The following is a 25,713-nucleotide window of genomic DNA, read 5'->3' as shown; positions in this document are numbered from 1 at the left end:
CAGGGTGGCCTTGAACTCTCGGCGATCCTCCTACCTCTGCCTCCCGAGTGCTGGGATTAAAGGCGTGCGCCACCACGCCCGGCGAATTCCATAATCTTATGCAATGAATATATGCTAACTAAACAAATAAAAATATGGCCTTGTGGGGGCTGGAGAGATGGCATAGCAGTTAAGGTGCTGGCCTGCAAAGCCTAAGGATCCAGGTTTGACTCCCCAGTACCAACATAACCCAGATGCACAAAGTGGCACATGTGTCTGGAGTTTGTTTGCAGTGGCTAGACGTCCTGGCATGCCCATTCTCAGCCCTTCCTCCTGCCTCTTTCTCTCTCTCTGCCTTTCTCTTGCTCTCTCTGCCTCTTTCAGAAGAAGAAGAAGAAGAGGAGGAGGAGGAGGAGGAGGAAGAAGAAAGGAGGAGGAGGAGGAAGAAGAGGAAGAGGAAGAGGAAGAAGGAGAAGGAGAAGGAGAAGGAGAAGGAGAAGGAGAAGGAGAAGGAGAAGGAGAAGGAGAAGGAGAAGGAGAAGGAGAAGGAGAAGGAGAAGGAGAAGGAGAAGGAGAAGGAGAAGGAGAAGGAGAAGGAGAAGGAGAAGGAGAAGGAGAAGGAGAAGGAGAAGGAGAAGGAGAAGGAGAAGAAGAAGAAGAAGAAGAAGAAGAAGAAGAAGAAGAAGAAGAAGAAGAAGAAGAAGAAGAAGAAAAAGAAATATGGCCTTGGGTTGGAGTCCAAAGCCTAAAGACCAGAATTTGATTTCCCAGTACCTACATAAAGCCAGATGTACAAAGTAGTACATCTTTCTGGAGTTTGCTTGCAGTGGCTGGAGGCCTGGCACCCCCATTCTCTCTCTCTGTATCTGCCTCTTTCTCTCACTGTCTAATAAATAAATAAATAAATAAATAAAGCCTAAACAGATGGCTCAGTAGTCAAGGTGCTTGCCTGGCCTAACAACCCAGGAGCGCTTCCCCACCACCCACATAAAGCCAGATGCACAAAGCACCATATGTATCTGGAGTTCGCCTGCAGTGGCTAGAAGCCCAGGTGTGCTAATTCTCATTCTCTCTCTCCTTGCAAATATATAAATATCTTTTTAAAAAAAGAACAGGACTGGAGAGATAACTTAGCAATTAAGGCACTTGCCTACAAAGCCAAAGGACCCAGCTTTGTTTCCCCAGTACCCACATAAAGCCAGACACACAGGTGGTACATGTGTCTGGAGTTCATTTGCAGTGGCTAGAGGCCCTGGTGTGCTCATAATCATTCTCTCTCTTTCTCTCTCTCTCTCTTCAAATAAATACTTAAAAAAAAAGAAGAAGAACAGGGCTGGAGAGATGGCTTAGCAGTTAAAGCACATGCCTGCAAAGCCAAAGGAACCAGGTCAATTCCCCAGGACCCACATAAAGCCATACACAAAAGGTGGTGCATGTGAATGGAGTTTGTTTGTAGTGGCTGGAGGCCCTGGTGTACCCATTCTCTCCCTCTCTCTCTTTATCTGGCCCCTCTCAAATAAATAAATAAAGTATTTTTTTTAAATTTTTTATTTATTAATTTGAGAGCGATAGACACAGAGAGAAAGACAGGTAGAGGGAGAGAGAGATAATGGGCGCGCCAGGGCTTCCAGCCACTGCAAACGAACTCCAGACGCGTGCGCCCCCTTGTGCATCTGGCTAACGTGGGACCTGGGGAACCGAGCCTCGAACCGGGGTCCTTAGGCTTCACAGGCAAGCACTTAACCGCTAAGCCATCTCTCCAGCCCAAATAAAGTATTTTTAAAAGAACAAATAAAGGCTGGAGAGATAGCTTAGCAGCTAAGGCACTTGCCTGTGAAGTCTAATAACCCATATTTGACTCTCCAGGTCCCACATAAGCCAGATGCACAAAGTGATGCAAGTGTGAAAGGTCATACATGCACACAAGGTAGAGCATGTGTCTGGAGTTTGATTAGTGGCTGGAGGCCCTGACGTGCCAATTCTCTCTCGTTTTCCCTCTCATTCTTCTACACATTCTCTCTCACACTCTCTCGCATAAAAAGACTAGTGTATTGGGTTATCTAAATTTTTTAAAAAAGAACAAATAAAAATAAATAAAAGGAAGGTGGGCATGGTGGCCTACACTTATTCCCAACACTTGGGAGGTAGAAGATGATCACTGTGAGTTTGAGGCCACCATGAGTTTGGGACTATAGAGTGAGTCCCAGGTCAGTCTGAGCTAGAGTAAGACCCTATTTCAATACCCCAAGTAATAATAAAAGGAAATATCTCAAGAAAACTCATTTTTGTATAATTATTATACACTAATAAACTAAAAAGAAAAAAAAACCCAAATGTTCAGAGGACTCAGAGTGCTGACAACAGGAAAAACAAGAAATTAAGGCCATACATACAAGTTATAACTGTACTTAATATCAGTCAGTGAAAGAGGGTTTTGTGCTCAAATTTCTAGAAAGACAGAATGAGCACAAAATATCCTACTTACACAAAGTGAGTTAAAATTGTGTCCCCCATCATTCCTGACAGTATCAGGTGCTTCTTGGTAATATCATAGACAGGTAACTCTACGCCCACAACAATGGCAGCTCGCTGAGCAGTTGGGACCACACCCTACAAAACAAAAGTGACATTACTCAGAAAATACAAAGAGAGTGACATAAGTCTTTAAAGGGAACAAACTTTCGTCAACAGTTGAACACTGTCAGAAGAATACAGAACTTATGCTTTCAATCGATGACTAACACTGAAATACTCAGAAATTCCCAACTAACATGCTGTATTGAGAATACATGGGCCGGGCGTGGTGGCGCACGTCTTTAACCCCAGCACTTGGGAGGCAGAGGTAGGAGGATCGCTGTGAGTGTGAGGTCACCCTGAGATTACATAGTGAGTTCCAGGTCAGCCTGGGCTAGAGTGAGACCTGAAAAAACAAAAAAATCAGAAAATACATGGGACACATAAGGCACAAGAGACAGAATACAAATAGATTTGTGTTTCATCCTAACTAAAAACCTTTGTGAGGCTGGGGAGATTGCTCAGTGGTTAAGGTACTTGCCTGAAAGCATAAGGACCAGAGTTTGATTCCCTAGTACCCATGTAAAGCCAGGTGCACTAAGGGGCACACTGGCAGGAAACCGTGACGTGCCCATACTCACTTGCTCTGTGTTTGTCTCTTTCTTTTTCTCTCTCTCAAATAAATTAATTAATTTAATTAAGATAAAAGTATTTTTTAAATAATTTTTAAAAATTATTTATTTATTTATTTGAGAGGGACAGACAGAGAGAAAGACAGATAGAGAGAAAGAGAGAATGGGCGCGCCAGGGCTTCCAGCCTCTGCAAATGAACTCCAGACGCGTGCGCCCCCTTGTGCATCTGGCTAACGTGGGACCTGGGGAACCGAGCCTCGAACCGGGGTCCTTAGGCTTCACAGGCAAGCACTTAACCGCCAAGCCATCTCTCCAGCAGATAAAAGTATTTTTTAAACTTGTGATTTAAAAGACCAAGAATAATAGAAGGAGATAACCTACATAATGAAAAAATATTTGCAAAGTATATATCTGATATAGGATTATTAGCCATAATAACAAACTCTTATTTCACAACAAAGGAAAACAATCCAATGTAAAAATAGGCAAAAAATACTTAAGACATTTCCCTCAAAGAAGACACATGAATTCTCAATGAAAACTTGCTTAACACCAGTCATTAAAGAAGAAATGCAAAACAAAACCACACTGGCATGACACCTCATATCTACTAGGATAACTATGGTATATTTTATTTGCTTGTTTGTTTTTGTGAGTTGTTTTTTTTTTCCAAGGTAGGGTCTCACTCCGGCCCAGGCTAACCTGGAATTCACTATGTAGTCTCAGGGTGACCTCGAACTCATGGCAATCCTCCTACCTCTGCCTCCTAAGTGCTGGGATTAAAGGTGTGCACTGCCACACCTGGCTAAAATGTATAGCCCAGGCTGGCCTCGAACACCTAATCCTCGTGCCTCCACCTCTTCAGGAATAGCCTACTATGCGCCACCACAACTGGCAACTATGGTATTTTTTTTAAAGCAAAATAACAAGTGTTGGTGAAGATGTGGAGCAAATGAAACCCTTATCTGCTGCTAGTGAAAATATAAAATAGGGCACACAACTATGCAAAACAACCTGGCATATCCTTAAAATGTTTCATGTAGATTTACTAAATGATGCCATTCCATACATTGCCATATGCCCAAGTAACTGAAAGCATATGTTCATGTAAAACTATGCCAATGTCCATGGTATAATAGCCAAAAGCACAAAATAATTGAAATGTTTGTTAACTAAGAACTAAACAAAATATTTAATATGTAGTATATCTGTACAATAGAAATATTATTTGGCATAAAAAGAAATGAAATATTGGAACTTGGGTTATAATTCAGTATCAGAGCATACCATGTGCAAGGTAAAAAAAAAAAAAAGAGAGAGAGAGAGAGAGAGAGAGATTCAGGCTAGGGAAATGACTTAGTGGTTAAGGTGCTTGCCTGAGAAGCCTAAGGATACTGGTTCGATTCCCTAGGAACCACGTTAGCCAGATGCACAAGGGAGCACATTTGTTTGCAGTGGCTACAGGCCCTGGCATGCCCATCCATTCCCTCTTTCTCTCTATCAGCCCCTTTCTCTCTCTTTAAAATAAACTAATTAATTATTTTTTAAAAAGAGAGATTGGATTGAAGTATTTATATATGTCGTAATACAGATGAACCAGGAAATAGTATCCTAGTGGCAGAATCCATGGTAAAAGAGTACACATGATAAAATTATTTTAGCATGAAATACATAAAACTAGCTTATCTCCATGGACAAAAAAGTAAAGGAGTAGTTGTAAGGGAATAGGGAGGGCTGGGAGAAACGGGAAGTGACCAGTAGAGGGGAGGGGGATTTCCTAAGTGTTCTCAAATTAGACATTGATGACGCAACAAATCTATGAAAACAGCAGATACAATTAATTGTATATTTTAAATATGGAAATTTTATGATTTAAATTTTCATGATAAAGCACCTGGGAAAAATAAAACGATAAAGCAAAGTCACCGAAGAGGTCACACTTCTTGGTAACATGTCATATTAGAAGTTTCTTCCATGTGACTCCTTAAATAAGAACGTCAGACAGACTATATTCTAATGAGAAAAAACAAACATCAGGGAGGGGCTGTGGAGATACCTCAGTCAGAGAGCCTTGCAAGCATGAGAATCACAGCCCAATACCCGCATGGTGGCTTAAATCAAATGTCCTCCATAAACTCATGCGTTTTGAATGCTTGGCTCCCAACTGGTGGCCATTTGGGAGGTGGAGACTTTCTGGAGGAGGCGTGTTATTGAGGGCAGGCTTTGGGGTGTTATAAACAGCCTCCCATTGCTAGAGCTTGGCTCACTCACTCATCACGGCTTTCAACCTGCTGTGGCAAAAGTGATGTCCAGCCTCTATTCATGCCATGCTTTTCTCTGTCATCATGGAGTTTTCCCTCGAGATTATAAACCAAAATGAAACCTTTCCTCCCATTGGCTGCTTTTGGTTCAGTGTTTTGTCCCAGCAACATGAAGGTAACAATACTCCAGAACCCATGTAAAAATAAGCTAGCATATTCTTGTAATTCCAGCCTTGGAGTGGTGAAAACCAATGGATCTCTGAGGCTTGATAAATTCTAGACCAGTGAGAGGCCTTGTCTCAGAAAAGGTGGATGGCATCTGAGAAATTACATGCAACGTTGTCCTCTGGTGTCCACATGCATACATACATGTGTACATGTACTCACACACTCATATGTAACCACATACACACACACACGAACATACATGCATGCATGACGACGTGCACATACAAGATCATCAAGAAAGAGGTGACAAGCCGGGCGTGGTGGCACACGCCTTTAATCTCAGCACTCGGGAGGCAGAGGTAGTGCCGCGGACTGACTCAAGGTAGGAGGATAGCCATGAGTTCAAGGCCACCCTGAGACTACATAGTTAATTCCAGGTCAGCCTGGACCAGAGTGAGACCCTACCTCGAAAAACAAAACAAAACAAAAACAAACAAACAAAAAAAGAGGTGACAAGACAGCTGAAAAGCAGAGAGAATCTGAAAGATGAAACATAAAAACCAGAGAGATAGGGTTGGAGAGATGGCTTAGCAGTTAAAGCGCTTGCCTGTGAAGCCTAAGGACCCCGGTTCAAGGCTCAACTCCCCAGGACCCACGTTAGCCAGATGCACAAGGGGGCATCTGGAGTTCTGCAGTGGCTGGAGGCCCTGGCACACCCATTCTCTCTCTCTCTCTCTCTCTCTCTCTCTCTATCTATCTATCTGCCTCTTTCTCTCTGTCTGTCTGTCGCTCTCAAATAAATAAAAATTAAAAAATTTAAAGAAAACCAGAGACAGTCTCCAGCTCCAACTGCAGCAGGAAGGTGGGGAGACTGGAGGAAGTAACCACAAGTAATTAGGAGAGATCCAACAGCCCTGCTGGCAACAGACTGGCAGATCTAGCCACAGAAAAACCCACCCTTCTCCTAAGTCAAGTAGAGGGATGACCATGACTGTTCATGCACAAGAGGCTAGCACTGGACAAGCAATCCACTGAACCACTCCCCAAATCTTACAATGCAATAACCTAGTACCATCTGGAGAGGGAGCTGATAGTTTGACTGAGATACTCTAGGGACATGGAAACAATAAAAAAAAAATCCCGTGTCAGGGAGTTAAGAATGGACATTAATGACAGCAGTGTGTACCTTATATTGGGTTCTAGCTTCTCAAGAAAGTTGTAAGGGTTTATTCTCCTTCTCTAATTGTATTCCTATACTTTTTTTTTTCTGTTTGGCTTTATGAGCTAAAATGATGTTATGTAACTCAGGATAAAACCTTGCAATCCTCCTGCCTCAGATTTCCACATGCTGAGATTAAAGGTTTGTTTCACTGGGCCCAACTTTTTTTTATGGTACTAGGGATTGAATCTAAAGAGCTCTATATGACACTGCCACTGAGCTATATTCTCAGCCTTATATTTTAATATGCAATAAAATATACCTTTCTCAAAAGTACACATAGCACAATATACTATGCTTCTTTGTATTACATTCCTCGATAATGTAAGCAGCTTGGAAAAAAGATATCTATGTTCACCTCCTCAAAAAAATAAACACTGGGGGCTGGAGAGATGGCTTAGCAGTTAAGCGCTTGCCTGTGAAGCCTAAGGACCCGGTTCGAGGCTTGATTCTCCAGGACCCACGTTAGCCAGATGCACAAGGGGGCGCACGCGTCTGGAGTTCATTTCAGTGGCTGGAAGCCCTGGAGTGCCCATTCTCTCTATCTGCCTCTTTCTCTCTCTGTCACTCTCAAATAAATAAATAAAAATGAACAAAAAAATTTTAAAAATAAGATAAAATAAACATAGAATGACTATATGATCCAACAATAGTCCCTAAATGAAGAACAAGGTCTCAAATAGATATTGGCACACCCAAGTTCATAGCAACATTATTCACAACAACCAAAGAGTGACCAAAAGCCATCCAAGCATCCATCAATAGTTGAAAAGAGCCAGATATGGTGGCGCATGCCTTTAATCCCAGCACTCTGAGGCAGAAGGATCACCATGAGTTCAAGGTCACCCTGAAACTACAGAGTTAATTCCAGGTCAGCTTGAACCAGAGTGAGACCCTACCTCGAAAAACCAAAAAAAGAAAAAGTTGAAGAGATAAAATGCAAGGAACACACACACAGACAAACAAATAATATTCACTCCTTTAAAAGAAGGGAAACAAGCTGGGTGTGGTGGTACATGCCTTTCATCTCAGTGCTAGAGAGGCAGAGATAGGAAGATCACTGTAAGTTCAAGGCCACCCTGAGACTATAGAGTGAATTCCAGGTCAGCCTAGGCCAGAGAGAGACCCTACCTATAAAAAAAAAATTAAAAAAAAAATAAAAAAAACTATTGTCAGGCATGATGGCACACGTCTTTAATTCCAGCACTTGAGAGGCAGAAGTAGGAAGATTGCTGAGAGTTCAAAGCCACTCTGAGACTACATAGTGAATCCCTACCTTGAGAAGAAAAACAACAAAACAAAACAAAAAAGAAGACAAACCTGTAATTCCATTTGAGTTATAGAAAGCAGTCAAACTCATACAGACAAAGCATAGTATGGAGGTTGCCAAGGGCTAGAGGAAAGGGGAGAGTAGGAAGGTTACAGCCTCAATTTTGCAAGATTAAAACAGTTCTGAAGATTGGTCGCACAACAATGTGAATGTATCTAATAATATTGAACTGTACATTTAAAATGGCAAGTGCACTTTACCACAATTATAAGCAAATTAAGCCAGTCTCAGAACATCAAACATTATATATTTTCTCTAATTTGTATTTCCTAGATTTTATTGAGCCACATAAAATCATGAATATATATTAAATAAAAGTAAAAATATAAGCCGGGCATGGTGGCACATACCCTTAATCCCAGCACCAGCACTCAGGAGGCAGAGGTAGGAGGTTCGCTGTGAGTTCAAGACCAGCCTGAGAATACATAGTGAATTCCGGGTCAGCCTAGGCTAGAGCAAGACCCTACCTTGAAAAAAAAAGTAAAGGTATATTGTATACGGGAATAAAGGGAACTAACAGGAGGGAGAGGGGTGAAGAAAGGAGTGTTAGAGGGAATAGGGCATGAGAAGAATATGCCCAACATTTAACGTATACTCATGTGGAAATTTTTTTTAATTTCTAAAGGAATTTATTCATGTATTATCTAAAAGAGATTAACTTAAAAGGTAACACAGTTGAAAATGTAAAGGAATAATATTTTATAAGTAAAATATACAAAGACTATCAAATAAATATAAAACTCTTACTTCAAAATGATCTTTCTTTTTATAGTTTAAGAAAAGTATATATTATTTTTATGATTGAATTATATTAAGGTTTAAAATTAAGTATGTTATGATTGAACTTCTCAAAACTTTGTTCTTTTGTATCTAAAATAAGTTAGTAATATAAGTTTTATTACAATTCCTACTTCAATTGGTGCTTTAACTTGAAGGAATTCAAAATAAAAGAGATTTAAATTGTTATTTCATAGTCAACACATTAACCTTTTTGAAGTAAGTAACAAACACATGCTTAGAAATAAAATTGCATTCCATATAAATCTTAATGACAAAGACATTGCGGTAAGATAGTACAAAAATTACTTTGCAAATTAGGGGTTAAATGTGAAGAAAGGGATTCTGCTGGTACAGACACTAGGAGTTGGTCTTCTGTGAAGTGAAATTCAGGCAGCGCCCAAATTCAATATTTTCTCAGAACTCTATAGCATAAAGAAGAGATATTATACAAATTGTGTGTTAAAAAATAATCAGGGGGCTCAAAAGATGGCTTAGCATTTAAGATGCTCGCCTGTGATGCATCATGTGGAAATTTTTTAATTATTTATTTATTTGAGAACGACAGACAGAGAAAGAAGCAGAGAGAAAGAGAGAGAGAGAGAATGGGCGCGCCAGGGCCCCCAGCCACTGCAAACGAACTCCAGACGCGTGCGCCCCCTTGTGCATCTGGCTAACGTGGGTCCTAGGGAATCGAGCCTCGAACCGGGGTCCCTTAGGCTTCACAGGCAAGTGCTTAACCGCTAAGCCATCTCTCCAGCCCTCATGTGGAAATTTTAATAATTTTTTTATTAATTTGAGTGAGAGAGAGCAGGAGGGAGAAGAATGAGTGTTAAAGGACTGCTTGCTATTGCAAACAAACTCCAGATTCATGTGTCATATTGTGCATCTGGTTTTACATGAATACTGGGAAATTAAACCTTGGCTTGTAGGCTTTGCAAGCAAGCATCTTTAACTGCTTATCCATCTCCCCAGCCCTCACATGCAAACTTAAATAAATAGGTGCTTTAAAAAGTCAAAATTTCCAATTGTACTATTTTGTCTTTTTCCTTTGGCATTCGTTTATGACAAAGTTCCAGTTAGTTCTATATTCTGGCTTTAAAATCTATTTTATTTATTTATTGATTTGAGAGAGAGAGAGAGAGAAAGAGAGAGAGAGAGATGGAGAGAATGGGTGTGCCAGGCCCTCTAGCCACTGCAAATGAACTCCAGGTGCATGCACCTCGTTTTGCATCTGGCTTACTTATGTGGGTCCTGGAGAGTCAAACTGGGATCCTTGGCTTTTCAGGCATACGCCTTAACCACTAAGCCACCCCTCCAGCCCTATATTCTGGCTTTAAATTAGACTAATCAAGAAAGTACACCCTACTGTTATCAAAAAGCAAACCTCAAGGGTCATTAATGGATTCTATGATCACTAGGTGAAATATCCCAACACAATAAATAACACAATGTACTTTGCTTTTTTATATTATGTGCCAAGTTGTGTAAGTAAGCCGGGTTTATGTCCAGCTGGGTGTGGTCATGCACACCCTTAATCCCAATACTCGAAGGAAGAAGTAGGAGGCTCACCATGAGTTAAAGGCCAGCCTGGGACGACAGAGTGAGATCTAGGTCAGCTTAGGCTAGAGTGAGAACCTACCTAAAAAAATCTTTTTAAAAAGTAGTTATATTTGGGCTGGAGAGATGGCTTAGCAGTTAAGCGCTTGCCCGTGAAGCCTAAGGACCCCAGTTTGAGGCTCGATTCCCCAGGACCTATGTTAGCCAGATGCACAGGGGGCACATGCATGTGGAGATCATGTATAGTGGCTGGAGACTCTGGCGCACCCATTCTCTCTCTCGCTTTCTCTCTCTCTCTCTCTCCGCCTCTTTCTCTCTGTGTCTGTTGCTCTCAAATAAATAAATAAATGAACAAAAAATTAAAATTAAAAAAGGAGATATGTTTAATTATTAGGTATTAGGATATATGCATGTTACCACAATTTCACTCCACAAATTACTGTTGATTGCCAAGGGAAGAAAAAACCTTACTTTTACAATAGCAAGACATACCAGATATGGAAAAGTTTGCAGAGTAAACTCTGCCCCACTAATTGTGGGGCAACCTAACATGCACCTCTTGCCATGATGCAGTATGCAGTTCACAACGTCACCTAAGAAGCTCTCTTAGCACTAATGTGTAACATGAATACAATCAAGCCAATAGTGTTAGATTGCAAGCTATAAGAAATACAGAAGATAGAGGAATAACTTCAATACCACATGGAAACATACTACATGAAAACTAGCTTGGTCTCATAAATACAGGATATGTTTTATTTTATTTATTTATTTTTTTTTTGAAGTAGGGTCAAACTCTAGTCCGAGCTGACCGAGAACTCATTCTTAGTCCCAAACTAGCCTTGAACTCACAGCAATACTCCTACCCCTGCCTCCTGAGTACTGGGATTAAAGTTGTGAGCCACCATACCCAGCTTATAGGATATTTTAATATGGTTTAGATGTTAAGTATTAGAGACTTATTGGTAATGCGACAGTAGCATTGTTACCATGTTGGAGAATGTTCTTGTACTCAGGAGAAAATAATAAAGTGTGAAGAATTTAGGGGAGTGCTATAATATCTAAACATACTTTCATACAGTTTAGAAAATTGTGTGTGTGTGTGTGTGTGTGTGTGTGTGTGTGTGTGTACCCAAACATGTCAAGCAATTATGGCCAAACTTTATCAGCTATTTAATCCAGATCATGGGTATGTCACATTTACAGTTCAGTTCTTTCACTTTTCTTTGTTTGTATTTTTATAAGAATTAGTCGTGGGTTAGCTGGGCGTGGTGGCGCACGCCTTTAATCCCAGCACTCGGGGAGGCAGAGGTAGGAGGATCGCCGTGAGTTCGAGGCCACCCTGAGACTACATAGTGAATTCCAGGTCAGCCTGAGCCAGAGTGAGACCCTACCTCAAAACACCAAAAAAAAAAAAAAAAAAAAAGAATTAGTTGTGGGAAATTATAAAGAAAAAAAAAAGCTTGGATTTTCATTTAGATATTTACCAATGGATTTCCCAGTTGACTCTGTATATTCTAGTAATATTCTTATTTAGTGATAAGAATAGTCAATAACCACAGTAAGTTTAAAAAGTCATCATAACAAAGTCAAGTACAATGGCAGAGACCTGTATTCACAGAACTTGGAAGCAGAGGCAAGTGCATTTCAAGTTAAGACCAGCCCAGGCTGCACACTAAGTTCTAGACCAACCTGAGCTACAGAGTGACTCTGTCTTAAAGAAACATAAACATTATCACAAAAATGACAGCAAAAAGCAAAGTATACATAAAATGGTAGAAGATAATGGCAACAATAGTTATCGTTGGGTAGTGGGGTTACTAGAATTTTTCTTGATATTTTGGAGCATCTTTTCAAGATTTTACAGTACATCATTTACTTCTTATTAAGACTATAGCACTGTTTTAGATAACTTTTGAACATAGGCACTATAGGGACCATCACAGAAAAACACTGCTATGTTTAGCACAGAACTGGCAAAAGTATATTGGAAAACTAAATTTGAAGCCGGGTGTGGTGGCGCATGCCTTTAATCCCAGGACGCAGGAGGCAGAGGTAGAAGGATCACCAGGAGTTTGAGGCCACCTTGAGACTACATAGTTAATTCCAGGTGAGACCCTACCTTGAAAAACAAAAAACAAACAAACAAAAAACTAAATTTGCTGAGCAAAATGGCTATCACAAACAATGTGATTAATTTTCCCACATATGTAATCTCCAAGCATTAAGGAGAAATAGGAATTACTCTGGTCCTTTCATAGATTATAAGGAGTTTCTTAAGTTGCTTGAGGGATTAAAGATCATAATGTCATGACTTAATAGGGAAAGTCTAGGACTTGAGAGTATATAACAATACCAGGAAACAAGTACTTACTCTCCACAGACCCCTGGTGCCTTCTTGCTGGTATATATCAATGAAGCTGCCAATCATGCTTCCTTGGAACAAACTTCCTTGAGCCTGCATTCGAATCTAAAATAAGAAGTGAACATTTTGTTTTTGCAAATTCTCAAAACAATATCTGCTATTATAATTAAATTAATGAAACTGAACACATGACCAATATGTGTCAACATGTAATTAGCAAGATGACTTTCATTAGCCCTACATTCTTCATACTAAATATATAATTTCTATAATTGGGAAAAAATAAGGACAAGAACAAGTATTCTGTGAAAGTAGAAAATTGTTCATAGGAATGTAGGTTGCCACCTGGAGCCAGGAAGACCAATTTGCTCAGCAAAGGATGCTGCCCCCAACTCAAGCAGATCACTTGGAGCAGTCCATGTCCTGGGCCAGTGAGTTTGCAGTACATATATATGTCTATTACCTCAAGATGGGGAAACTCCAATGCAAAACAAGTAATACAAGCAACCAAGGTAAATTATCCCTACCAAGAATGCCTAGTCCCATAGTTGAAGACTACTTAGAGAAAACTCCAAGGACTTCCAAAACATGATAAGCATATAAAGCAAATTTAAAGATGACATGATAAAATGCCTGAATGGCATACAAAAAAATCAACTAAAAGAATGTAATAGACACCTGGGTGAATTCAAAGAGGACATGAACAAATAGCGGAATGAATACCAGAAAGCACAAACAGGCAAAGCATTGACTAAATGTAATGAGGAAGTCAAATCAAGAAATGAAAATAAAATATAACTTATTAAAGAGATAAATATAAATAAAGAAAATCTAACAAGTTAAAAGTGAAATAACTCAATGAAAAAGCCCTAGGGGCAGGGGGGGTGGGGGAAATGGCTTAGTGGTTAAGGCGTTTACCCACGAAGCCTAAAGACTCTGGTTCTATTTCCCAGAACCCATGCAAGCCAGATGCACAAGGGGGCGCATGCATCTGAAGTTCATTTGCAGTGGCTGGAGACCCTGGTGTGCTCATTGTCTTTTTCCCCATATGCCTCTCTTTTGCTATCAAAATAAATAAATAAATATTACTTTTTAAAAAAGCTCCCAGGGCCTGGAGAGATGGCTTAGCAGTTAAGTGCTTGCCTGTGAAGCCTAAGGACCCCAGTTCGAGGCTCGATTCCCCAGGACCCACATTAGCCAGATGCACAAGGGGGCACACATGTCTGGAGTTCGTATGCAGTGGCTGGATACCCTGGAATGCCCCTTCTCTCTCTCTATCTCTCTCTCTCTCTGCCTCTTTCTCTCTCTGTCTGTCGCTCTCAAACAAAATAAAATAATAATAATAATAATAATAATAATAATAATAATAATAATAATAAAGCTAACCAGCTTTTTAAAAAAGCTCCCAGGATGCTAGACATGTTGGCATACCCTAGCATACTCCTAGTACTTAGGAGGCAGAGGTAGAAGGACTGCTGTGAGTTTGAGGCCAGCCTGAGACTACATAGTGAATTTCAGGTCAGCCTAGGCTACAGTGAGACCTTACCTCAAAAAAACAAAAAAAGAAAAAAAAAAAAAAAAAAAAGCACCCAAGAAAGCCATACCAGTAGACTAGACCATGTGAAGGACATAATATCAGTACTTGGTGACAAAGCAAAGGAAATAGATTGGGAAGACAAAAATCAATGACAAGTTCAAAAAATGTATGAACAGAACATGAGAGAAATGTGGGGCACCTTAAAAAGAACAAATGTCTGAATTCTAGGTTGACAAGAAGGAGAGGAACTTCAGGTCAAGGGCATAGAAAACATCTTCAATACAATTATAGAATAAAAGGTTCCAAATCTTATGAAAAAATGCCCATCCATGTACAAGAGGCATGTAGAATACCAAATAGACAGGACCAGAAAAGGAATTCCCCATATTACATTACAATTAAAATACTAAACCCAGAAAACAAAACAGGTAATAAAAGCAACAAGAGAGTAACAGTTCATCACTTACAAAAGTAATCCCATCAGAATAACATCAAATGGAAACTCTAAAAGCCAGAAAGGCTTGGAATGGAGTATTTTAAGTATTGAAAAACCATAATTGCATCACAAACTACTATACCCAGCAAAATTATCCCTCATAATAGGAGAAAAAAAAGCTTTCTGTGTTAAAAATCAATAACAGGGGGGAGGGAGGGCATTACCATGGGATATTCTTTATAATGATGGAAAATGTTAATAAAAAAAATAAATAGCAAGCTTGAGGCCAAAACAATAACAACAACAACAACAAAAAACTAGGTATATGAATGTATGAGCACTAAGCCAGATCTCCAGAGAATACTAGATGGATAAAGAGAAAAATAAACTAATTCAAGAGACTACAGGAGGAAAAAAACAATTATCATAACTGGAAAAGTCAAAGCAAATGAGTATCAAAAAAAATCAAACTATATAAAATCATCAATCTGGCAGGGATTAACTCAATCCCTTCAATAATAATTCTGAATATCAATGGACAACTCCCCAGTCAAAAGACACAGGTTGGGTTGGAGGGATGGCCTAGCAGTTAAGGCATTTGCCTGAAAAGCCTGAGGACCCTGATTCGATATCCCAGGATCCACGTAAGCCAGATGCACAAGGAGGCACGTGTCTGGAATTCATTTGCAGTGGCTAGAGGCCCTTGTGCACCCATTCTTTCTCTATCTGCCTCTTTCTTGCTTGCTCTCTCTAATAAGTAAACAAATAAATAAATTTTTAAAGATACAGGATAACAGGCTGGATCAGAAAATAGGATCCTGGCTGGCCTCATGGCACAATGGTAGCATGTATGACTCCAGAAAAAAAATCCATCTTTTTATTGTTTTCAAGAATCCCACTTTACTGACAACACCACCTTAAGGTGAAAGGATGTAAAAAGATATTCCAAGCAAATGGAACTAAGAAACATGCAGGTATAACCATACTAATATCTGACAAAACACATTTTAAATCAAAAGTAATCAAAAGAGTTGGGGGTGGTGGTACACACCTTTAGTTCCAGCACTTGGAAGCAGAGGTTGGAAGATCTCTGTGAGTTCGAGGCCACCCTGAGACTATATAGTGAATTGCAGGTCAGCCTGGACTAAAGTGAGACTCTATCTTGAAAAATTGAAAAACCGAAAAAAAAGTAACCAAAACAGATAATGTCATCTTTTACTGATCAAGGGAACAATTCACCAAGAAGATATTACAATCCTAAACACAGATGTATCAAACTTTATAAAGAAACATCCAATATCTACTAGCCACAAAGTCGGGCATAAATCCCAACACAATAGGGGTGACTTCAATACCCTAGTATTACCAATAGACAAATCATCTATACAGAAAATAAAAAGAGAAACAATGAAGCTAATGATACCACATTATCAAATGGACTTAAATTAACAGACATCTACAGACTATTCCATTCAAACCTGCAGAATACACATTCTTCTTAGGACCTCATTGAACCTTTTCTATATTATATATTACATATTAGGCCACAAAGCAAGTCTCTATAAATTCAGGAAAATTGGAATAACTCTTTGTATTATATCTGACCACAATACAATAAAACTAGAAAATAGGGATTGGAGAGATAGCTTAGCGGTTAAGCGCTTGCCTGTAAAGCCTAAGGACCCCGGTCTGAGGCTCGGTTCCCCAGGCCCCACGTTAGCCAGATGCACAAGGGGGCGCACGCGTCTGGAGTTCGTTTGCAGAGGCTGGAAGCCCTGGCGCGCCCATTCTCTCTCTCTTCCTCTATCTGTCTTTCTCTCTGTGTCTACCGCTCTCAAATAAATAATAAATAAAAAAATTTAAAAAAAGATTGGTATTAAAATAATTGTGCCTTTGATTTTATAAAACATTAAAAACTAGTTACATTCTTAACAATTACCATAAGCCAAAATATGCCATTTTAATGCATTTAACAGAAATATAGAGAAGATAGAACAATACAAAGTTAAGGTAAACCAGTTAGTTATTAAAAGAAGCTTCTGTATCTCAATTTATCCCTTTGATATTCCAGGTAATACCTAAGGTCAACATATGGTAATATAGTAAATTATTCCAAATCTTCACATGGAAATATAAAGATTTGGGATGAATAAGTGAGATACATTTTATTTGTAAAATAAGGAAAAGGCTATTGGAAACTCAGGTTCATTCTAAGACCACTTTTTTAAAAGAAAAATTTATTTTATTTTATTTTGTTTGAGAGTGACAGAGAAAGAGTTAGAGAAAGAGAGAGAGAGAATGGGCATGCCAGGGCCTCCAGCCACTGCAAATGAACTCCAAATGCATGTGCTACCTTGTGCATATGGCTTACATGGGTCCTGGGGAATCAAGCCTCAAACCAGGGTCCTTCGGCCTCACAAGCAAGCACTTAACTGCCAAGCCATCTCTCCAGCCCTCTAAGACTACTTTGTAAGACAGATATAAAGAGAGGGGCTGGAGAGATGGCTCAGCAGTAAAAGTACTTACCTGCAAAGCCTCATGACCCCAGTTTGATTCCCCAGTACCCATTTAAAACCATATGTATAAAGTGGCACATGCATCTAGAGTTCATTTGCAGCAGCTGGAGGCCCTAATGTGCCCCCCATCTATGTCTCTCTTCTACCTCTCTGCTTACAAACAAATAAATAAAAATATTTTTTAAAAGAATATAGTGCTGGAGAGATCACTTAGTGCTTAAGGTGCTTGCCTGCAAAGTCTAAGGAGCCAGATTAAATTCTCCAGTCCCCAGGTAAGCCAGATGCACATGGTGGTACATGTGTCTGAAGTCCGTTTGCAGTGGCTAGAGGCCCTGGTGTACCTATTCTCTCTCTCTCTCTCTCTCAAATGAATAAAATATATTTAAAAAGAATATAGAGCCAGGTGTGGTGATGATACATGCCTTTAATCCCAGCACTTGTGAGGCAGAGGTAAGAGTATCACCATGAGTTTGAGGCCACCCTGAGACTACATAGTGAATTCCAGGTCAGCTGGGCTAGAGTGAGACCCCCCCCAAAAAAAAAAAGAAAGAAAGAAAGAAAAAATATAAACAGGGCTGGAGAGATGGCTTAGCAGTTAAGGCATTTTCCTGAGAAGCCTAAGGTTCCATGTTCGATTCTCCAGTTCCCACATAAACCACATACACAAAGATGAGACAAGCAAAGGTCACACATGCCCACTAGGTGGCACAAGCACCTGGAGTTCAATTTCAGTGGCTGAGGCCCTGGCGCTCCAATTTTCTCACTCGCTCTCTAAAAAATAAAAAAAAAAAATTAAAAAAACAAATAAAAGAATATAAACAGGGTAAAAGTGGGTCTGGAAACTAATTGCCTTAAAAGGGCACTGCCCTTGAATAGAACCTATCGGGGATCACGAATGCCAGTTTGAAGTCCAAGGGATGAATGCACATCGTATGAAAAGGACAATTGAACATATACTGCTACCAAGCACAATGCATGTCAGCTTATATGTACTATTTCTAATTCTTAACAACTCTATTCTGTAAGCACTGCATACATTACCTTCATTTCACAAATGAAGAAAGTGAAGTTTGATGTAGTGAAGGGATTTATGATAGTGGACAGAGTAGAAATTTGAACTCGAATCTCACTTTGAAGCTTGTGCTGGTTTCAAATCATACTACACACAGCTAGGTCACTTACCTTGAGGACATCAGTGGGATTGGCTATAGTAGATGATATCACTCCTGACACTACCCCACAGATCATATTGATTAGAAGAGTTTCATCTGTAAAAATGATTTTAAAAGTCTATTTTATTAGGCACTAGTTTTGAGAGTACTTAGCTACTATAGAAAGGAAACCTTTTCAGAGAGATTACTTTAGCATAAACTCCAGAGTTTATGAAATTAAAGAAATTCAAATATTTCTAAATCCCAAATTAGTACCAAATTATAAAATATAAATCACTATTTCTAAAATAAGGTTATTTCTAAAGGACAGGGAAATACATCCTATTCCTCTACATAGCCATCAATACAGTACATGAATTAGAATTTGGCATTCGTTTTGTTTTTGGAGGCAGGGTCTTACTGTAGCCCAGGTTGACCTGGATCTCACTCTGTACTTCCAGGCTGGCCTCAAACTCAGCCATCCTTCTACCTCTTCCTCCTGAGGGCTGTCATTAAAGGAGGATGCCACCATGCCTGGCTAGATTGGGGTATTTCCTTTTTTTGGTTTTGTTTTCCAAGGCAGGGTCTCACTCTATCCCAGGCTGACCTGGAATTCACTATGTAGTCTCAAGGTGGCCTCCAACTCACAGCAATCCTACTACCTCTGCCTCCTGAGTGCTGGGACTAAAGGTGTGCGCCACCACGCCCAGTGGTATTTCCCTTTTAACTACTTCAAATATATAACGTGTCTGGTTTTTAAGTCTTTTTTTGGATAGTCATCAGTTGTAAATAGTAGTAACTGAATATTAAAAGATAAAATCTTATGTGCGGAGTGGGAGATGGTTCAGTGGTTAAAGGCAGTTGCTTGCAAAACCTGCCAGGCCAGGTTCATTTGTCAGTACCCGTGTAACACCAGATAAACACTGTGTCTAAAGTTTGTTTGTAGAGCCAAGAGGCCCTGGTATGCCTTTTCTCTCTCTCAAAAAAACCAAAATCTCATATGCAATAAAGTGATCTACCTAATTTCATTGGCCTAAGTATATCCTAGTCTCCATTTATATACAGTAGGCTTCCTGTGGGAGAAAAAAAAAAGGGAAACAGTAGTTATTTTTGCAGTTGAGCAGTGAACCTGTACCTGCTAGGCCAACACTCTACTGCCGAGCTAGGTATACCTTCAGCCCCAAACACGGTATTTTAGAATGAAATCCCCTTAGCTAGAAAATAGAACAAAGGAACAACATATTGCATATTGTTATGCAAAGAAAATTACATCTTTACCACTTCTCCCCATCATGAAGAGCCTGCAAATAGAAAATTAGTAAGTGAAAGGAAATTATTTCAGGAAGAAGTGAAAGAGAACCCTTCAGGATAACCCCAGGAGAGGCCCCAGAAAGTGCTGCTGTAGGATAATACAATGCTCTGAGAGAAATGACTAACCAAGTCTCCAGCTGTTCGCAACCACCCAGCAGGGGCAGGCCTGTAGTAAAATAACCATGTAGGAAATATCAGGCCGAAAATGCTGCAACAGCAAACAGAGAGACATACGGGAATTCATATGAGTAAGGTGACCATAGGTACAACAGAATTCAGAATATAACTGCCTAAAATTAGTCTACCTAACAGGAGCTTATCAAATTGACAGAATATGCCCTAATTTCCTCTTATCGATGAGGACAGCATTCATGTTTGAGACATGACTGTTCTCTGCTTCCTCAGGGATGATGAAAGCTTTTTGTATCCTTAGAAAAAAGACAAGTATGAAGCACAGATGCTTCTAATGCATTTATGCCCTCTACTAAGATTCACTCAAGTCAATACAAGGTCACTTTGTCCATGCGTTGTCTGTCTTTAATTCTCTGGCATCATGTGATAAACACTCCACAATATGCATCATTTCAACAATCTCTTTGAGAATAACCTCAAGAGAGTTGAGTATACTGACCTTCCAAACGTTCTACAAATAAACGCTTCAAGCTTTGGTAAATCCCAATTTTAATGGTGCCATATGATGCTTGTCTTAGTAAAGCAGGAGCAATTCTGCCCAAAAAAAAAAAAGAGAGAAAAAAATAAAGTTATTTTTACTCACAGGTGTCTATAGATTTTATGTATCTAGAGAGCCCACTCAATGCTTTTAACCCATCTCTTTCCACCCAAAATTAGCAGGACATGCATTTTTTTTTCAAGATACCATGAAAAACTGAACAAGAAAGCTCACACCCTGGATTATAAACAAATCTCAACATTTTTTAAATTATTTATTTATTTGTGGAGGGGGAGAGAGAGGAGAGAATGGGCACACCAGGGTCTCTTACTGCTGTAAACGAACTCCAGACACTTGTGCCATTTTGTGCATCTGGCTTTTTGTGGGTACTAAGGAACTGTAACCCAGGTTGTCAGACTTTACAAGCAAGTGCCTTTAACCACTGTGCCACTTTCTCAGGCTGCAATTACAGAGTATACTCTGACCAAATAGAAGCAAACTAGAAATCTAGAAGGAAGAAACTCAAACACTTGGAAATTACACATCACTAAATCATACATTGGCTAGAGAAAGCCACAATAGAAATGTATAATATATAGAGATCTGAATAAAAATTAAAATTCATCCTATTGAAGCACAAAGAGGGCTGAGAAGATTGCTTAGTCAGTAAAGTACTTGCCTCCTGAAAATGAGGTCTCGAGCTAGATCCCCAGTACCCATGTAAATGCTGGGCACATTCTTCTAAGCCTGTCACCGAGAGGGTAGAGACAGGCAGCCTTGGAGCTTTCTGGCCATCCAGTCTATTCTAATTGGTGTGTTTTGGGCCAATGAAAGGCATTGTCTCAAAAAAGAAGTGGACAGTGTACCTGACGATAATACTGGAGGTTGTCCTTTGGCCTCCATATGTACACACAAGCACACCCACACACATATGTGCATCCACACATATCCAAACACGCATACATGTACATCACACATTTATACACATGTCATTCATATATATATACATGCGTGTGTGTGTATGTATATATATACATATATATATACACACACATATATATATAGAGAGAGAGAGCGAGACATAGGAAGCGAGAGAGAGCGAGTGAGAGCGAGAGTGCAAGCGTGCAAGAGCAAGCAAGCAAGCAGCCAGGCCTATAAAAATAAAACCAACTACTCAGGAGGCTGAGGCAAGAGGATATGAAGCCCATGGCCTGCTTGAACTACAAGTTCAAGGTCAGCCTGAGCAACTTAGTATAATCCTGCCTTAAAACAAAAAATAAAAATAAAGCCGGGCGTGGTGGCGCACACCTTTAATACCAGCACTTGGGAGGCAGAGGTAGGAGGATCGCTGTGAGTTCAAGGCCACCCTGAGACTCCATAGGGAATTCCAGGTCAGCCTGAGCTAGAGTGAGACCCTACCTCAAAAAAAACAATAAAAAATGCTTAAAAAACAAAAAAATTGGACAAACTTCTAGTAAGACTCACAAAGAAAACTTCAGAAATGAAATGAATTTTGCTATAGATTCTGCAGCCTTTAAAAATAATAGTAGCTATATACTCATAAATCCAGCAACTTGAAAGAAATATACTATTTTGTGACTACAAACTACCAAAACTCAATTAAAACAGATAATGTACTAAGTCTCATAACTACTGCAATGGATTGAATGTCTATGTGTTCTCCTCCCAAAAGATATCCTAAAATCTAATCCTCAGCATGACACCATTAGGATGTGGGACCTCTGGGAAGTAACTGTATCCCAGGCGTGAAGCACTGGGAGCAGCACCCTCATAAAAAGAACCCCAAAGCCGGGTGTGGTGGCGCACGCCTTTAATCCCAGCACTCGGGAGGCAGAGGTAGGAGGATCGCGGTGAGTTCAAGGCCACCCTGAGATGACAGAGTTAATTCCAGGTCAGCCTGGACCAGAGTGAGACCCTACCTCAAAAACAAACAAACAAAAAAAAAAAAAAACATAAAAAGAACCCCAGCTAGGCATGGTAGCACATGCCTTTTAATCCGAGCACCCAGGGTGGAGGAGGGCAAGGTAGGAGGATCTCTGTGAGTTCCAGGCCAGCCTGAGACTACATAGTGAATTCCAGGTTAGCCTGGGCTAGAGCAAAACCCTACTTCAAAAATAAAATAAAGGGCTGGAGAGATGGCTTAGCGGTTAAGCGCTTGCCTGTGAAGCCTAAGGACCCCGGTCTGAGGCTCGGTTCCCCAGGTCCCACGTTAGCCAGATGCACAAGGGGGCGCACGCGTCTGGAGTTCGTTTGCAGAGGCTGGAAGCCCTGGTGCGCCCATTCTCTCTCTCTCCCTCTATCTGTCTTTCTCTCTGTGTCTATCGCTCTCAAATAAATTAAAAAAAAATAAAATAAAAAAATAAAGAATAAAATAAGCCGGGTGTGGTGGCGCACACCTTTAATCCCAGCACTGGGAGGCAGAGGTAGGAGGATCACTATGAGTTCGAGGCCACCCTGAGTCTCCATGGTGAATTCCAGATCAGCCTGGGCCATAGTGAGACCCTACCTTGAAAAACCAATAAAATAAAATAAAAAGAAACTCAAACTGCACATTCTCTTTCTGCCAAGAGAAATCTGAAACCCAGATGAAACCACTCACCAGAACCCAAGTTCCAGAACTATAAAAAAAAAAATTCCTATTGTGTTTAAACTGCCTATCATAAGATATTATAGTAGCCCAAACTAAGATAACATTAAAGTATTTAAATTCATAGTTTTGAAGTTCTGAAAAAAAATCTCCAGGCCTCCTCACCCTGTGGCATTCATGAACCCATGGTAGTTTCTAGTACTTCCAAAAGACCTGTACTGTTCTGAGCCCAGCAGCATTTTGACATGGAGGACAGAGGAGGACAAAAGGAATGAGACAAGACAGATAAAAGACTGCTTGGAAAGAGGAGGATCCTCAATGGGACAGAGGGGGCTAAAGGGAATGAAAGAGGATAATGGGATGAGAATATAATCAAATTACAGAATGTCTATGTAAAGTTCTCAATTTGAAAAATCAGGGTTGGAGAGATGGTTTAGTGCTCAAGGTGTTTACCTGCAAAGCCTAAGGACCCATGTTCGACTCTACAGATCCCATGTAAGCCAGACACACAAAGGTGAAGCAAGCACAAGGTTACACATGCCCACTAGGTGGCACAAATATCTGGAGTTTGACTGCAGTGGCTGAGACCCTGATACTTCAATTCTCATTCTCTCTTTCTCTCTCTCCTCTCTCTCCCTCTTTCTCTAAAATAAAAATAAATAAACAGGGCTGAAGAGATAGCTTAGTAATTAGGCGCTTGCCTGTGAAGCCTAAGGACCCCGGTTCGAGGCTCCAGTCCCCAGGACCCATGTTAGCCAGATGCACAAGGGGGCACTTGCATCTGGAGTTGGTTTGCAGTGGCTGGAAGCCCTGGCGCGCCCATTCTCTCTCTCTCTTTCTCTCCCTCTGCCTCTTTCTCTCTCGGTTGCTCTCAAATAAATAAAAATAAACAAAAATAAATAAACAAAAATTAGCCTGGCGTGGTGGCACATGCCTTTAATCCCAGCACTTTCTCACTTTCTAGGCAGAGGTAGGAGGATTGCTGTGAGCTCAAGACCAACCTGAGACTACATAGTGAATTCCAGATCAGCCTGGGCTAAAGTGAGACCTTACCTCAAAAACAGAGAAAAGGAAATCAAGGCCCAGACTATTTTACTGGGAATTTCTACCAAACATTTAAAGAATTAACTTTAATCTTATAAAATCTCTCTGAAAAAATAGAGAGGGAATACTTCTCACATCATTTTGGCTAGAATTACCAGAAATAAAAGTAGAAATAAAAATTATAGCCGGTGGCTGGAGAGATGGCTTAGCAGTTAACATGTTTGTCTACAAAGCCAAAGGACCTGGGTTTGACTGCCCAGGACCCATGTAAGCCAGATGCACAAGGTGGCATATGCATCTAGAATTCGTTTGCAGTGGCCAGAGGCCTTGCATACTCATTCCCTCTCTCTTTGTCTCTGTCTCTTTCTCTCTCTCAAATAAATAAATAAATTATAGCCAGGCATGGTGGTGCATGCCTTTAATCCCAGCATTAGGAAAGCAGAGGTAGGAGGATCATCGTAAGTTCAAGGCCACCCTGAGAGTACATAGTGAATTCCAGGTCAGTGAGAACCAACCTCAAAAAAAAAAAGAAAAAGAAAGAAAAGAAAAAGAAAAAATATAGACTAGGAGCTGGAGAGATTGCTCAGTGGTTAAGGTGCTTGCCTGTAAAGCCTGGGTTTGATTCCTCAGTACCTACATAAAGACAGATACACAAAGTGGCCCATGCATCTGGAGTTGATTTTCAGTGGCTATAGACCCTGGCACACCCATATCCATACATTCTCTCTCTCTCTTCATCTCTCTCTGCTTGCAAATAAATAAATAAATTTAAAAGATTATAGATCAGTATTTCCCGTGAACTTAGATACAAAAATCCTTTAGAAGAGATGGACAAATTTAATATAAAAATATGTAATAATTATACATTATTATCTATACTACATAAATTTTTAAAAATAAAAATAAAAATCAACCTCTACGTCTTAACAGTTGAAGATACATCTTGGAACCTATCAACAAGGAAGTATATGAGCTAAGATTTCAACCTATTTAAAATCTGCTCATAAACTGGAGATTTCTCACACAAGCCTCCTTTGAGATTCCTCCAAATTTCAGAGCCAGACTTTAGGAAGTATAAATAGAAAGACAGCAACAGCTCAAATGGTTAGAGTTGAAAATGATTACTAAGTATGAATACTTCTGATTCTTTTCTTCTAGCTGTAAAAACAAAATCTTGTGATTATCTCTGCTAGTAAAGGAACAAGGTAAAATAAGTGGTTGATCAGTCATTTACTTCAGGATCATAACTTGCCTTTTTTTCTCCAAGACAGTAACATATAAAAGTACTCAAATATAGATTAATGATAAAATTGACTTCCATTTTTTCAGCAATAAATTTATAGGCTGGATTTAGGGTGGTTTAGCATATTAACAGCATATAAGCTGAATAAGAAATCATACACTAAAAACTAATCAAAAGTTACCCAACAGGGAAGACACCTGGTTACCCCAAAACAATACAGACAACTGCCACTGCAATGGCCATTGATGTCTCAGGAAACCAGGAGAAAGCCTATGCTGCAATATATGCATTTTAACATGTATCACATTCAAATGAATACAAAATCCAAAGCTCAAGACTTGCAAGCAGGTAAAATATAAGCTGCCTCATCAATGAAGAATTATAGGTTGAA

At 39.9% G+C, this 25,713-nt stretch overlaps 1 protein-coding gene across 7 annotated transcripts in view; it reads right to left on the bottom strand.

Annotated features, from left to right (window-relative positions):
* Positions 1–25,713, bottom strand: part of Slc25a14 (solute carrier family 25 member 14) — a 44,870-nt gene that overhangs the window by 7,587 nt on the left and 11,570 nt on the right. For all 7 annotated transcript variants that reach the window (XM_012947842.2, XM_045140479.1, XM_045140476.1 and 4 more), the window contains 4 exons: positions 20,389–20,483; positions 18,478–18,563; positions 12,816–12,911; positions 2,465–2,589 (listed from right to left, as the gene is read on the bottom strand). In XM_012947842.2, the coding sequence (XP_012803296.1) occupies positions 2,465–2,589; positions 12,816–12,911; positions 18,478–18,563; positions 20,389–20,483 (402 nt within the window). The remainder of the gene's footprint in view (positions 1–2,464; positions 2,590–12,815; positions 12,912–18,477; positions 18,564–20,388; positions 20,484–25,713) is intronic.

The sequence above is a fragment of the Jaculus jaculus genome, chromosome X (assembly GCF_020740685.1).
Source record: "Jaculus jaculus isolate mJacJac1 chromosome X, mJacJac1.mat.Y.cur, whole genome shotgun sequence".
Classification (NCBI taxonomy): Eukaryota; Metazoa; Chordata; class Mammalia; order Rodentia; family Dipodidae; genus Jaculus; species Jaculus jaculus.
Note: the sequence above shows the minus strand (reverse complement) of the source record. Positions and strands in the feature narration are given on the sequence as shown.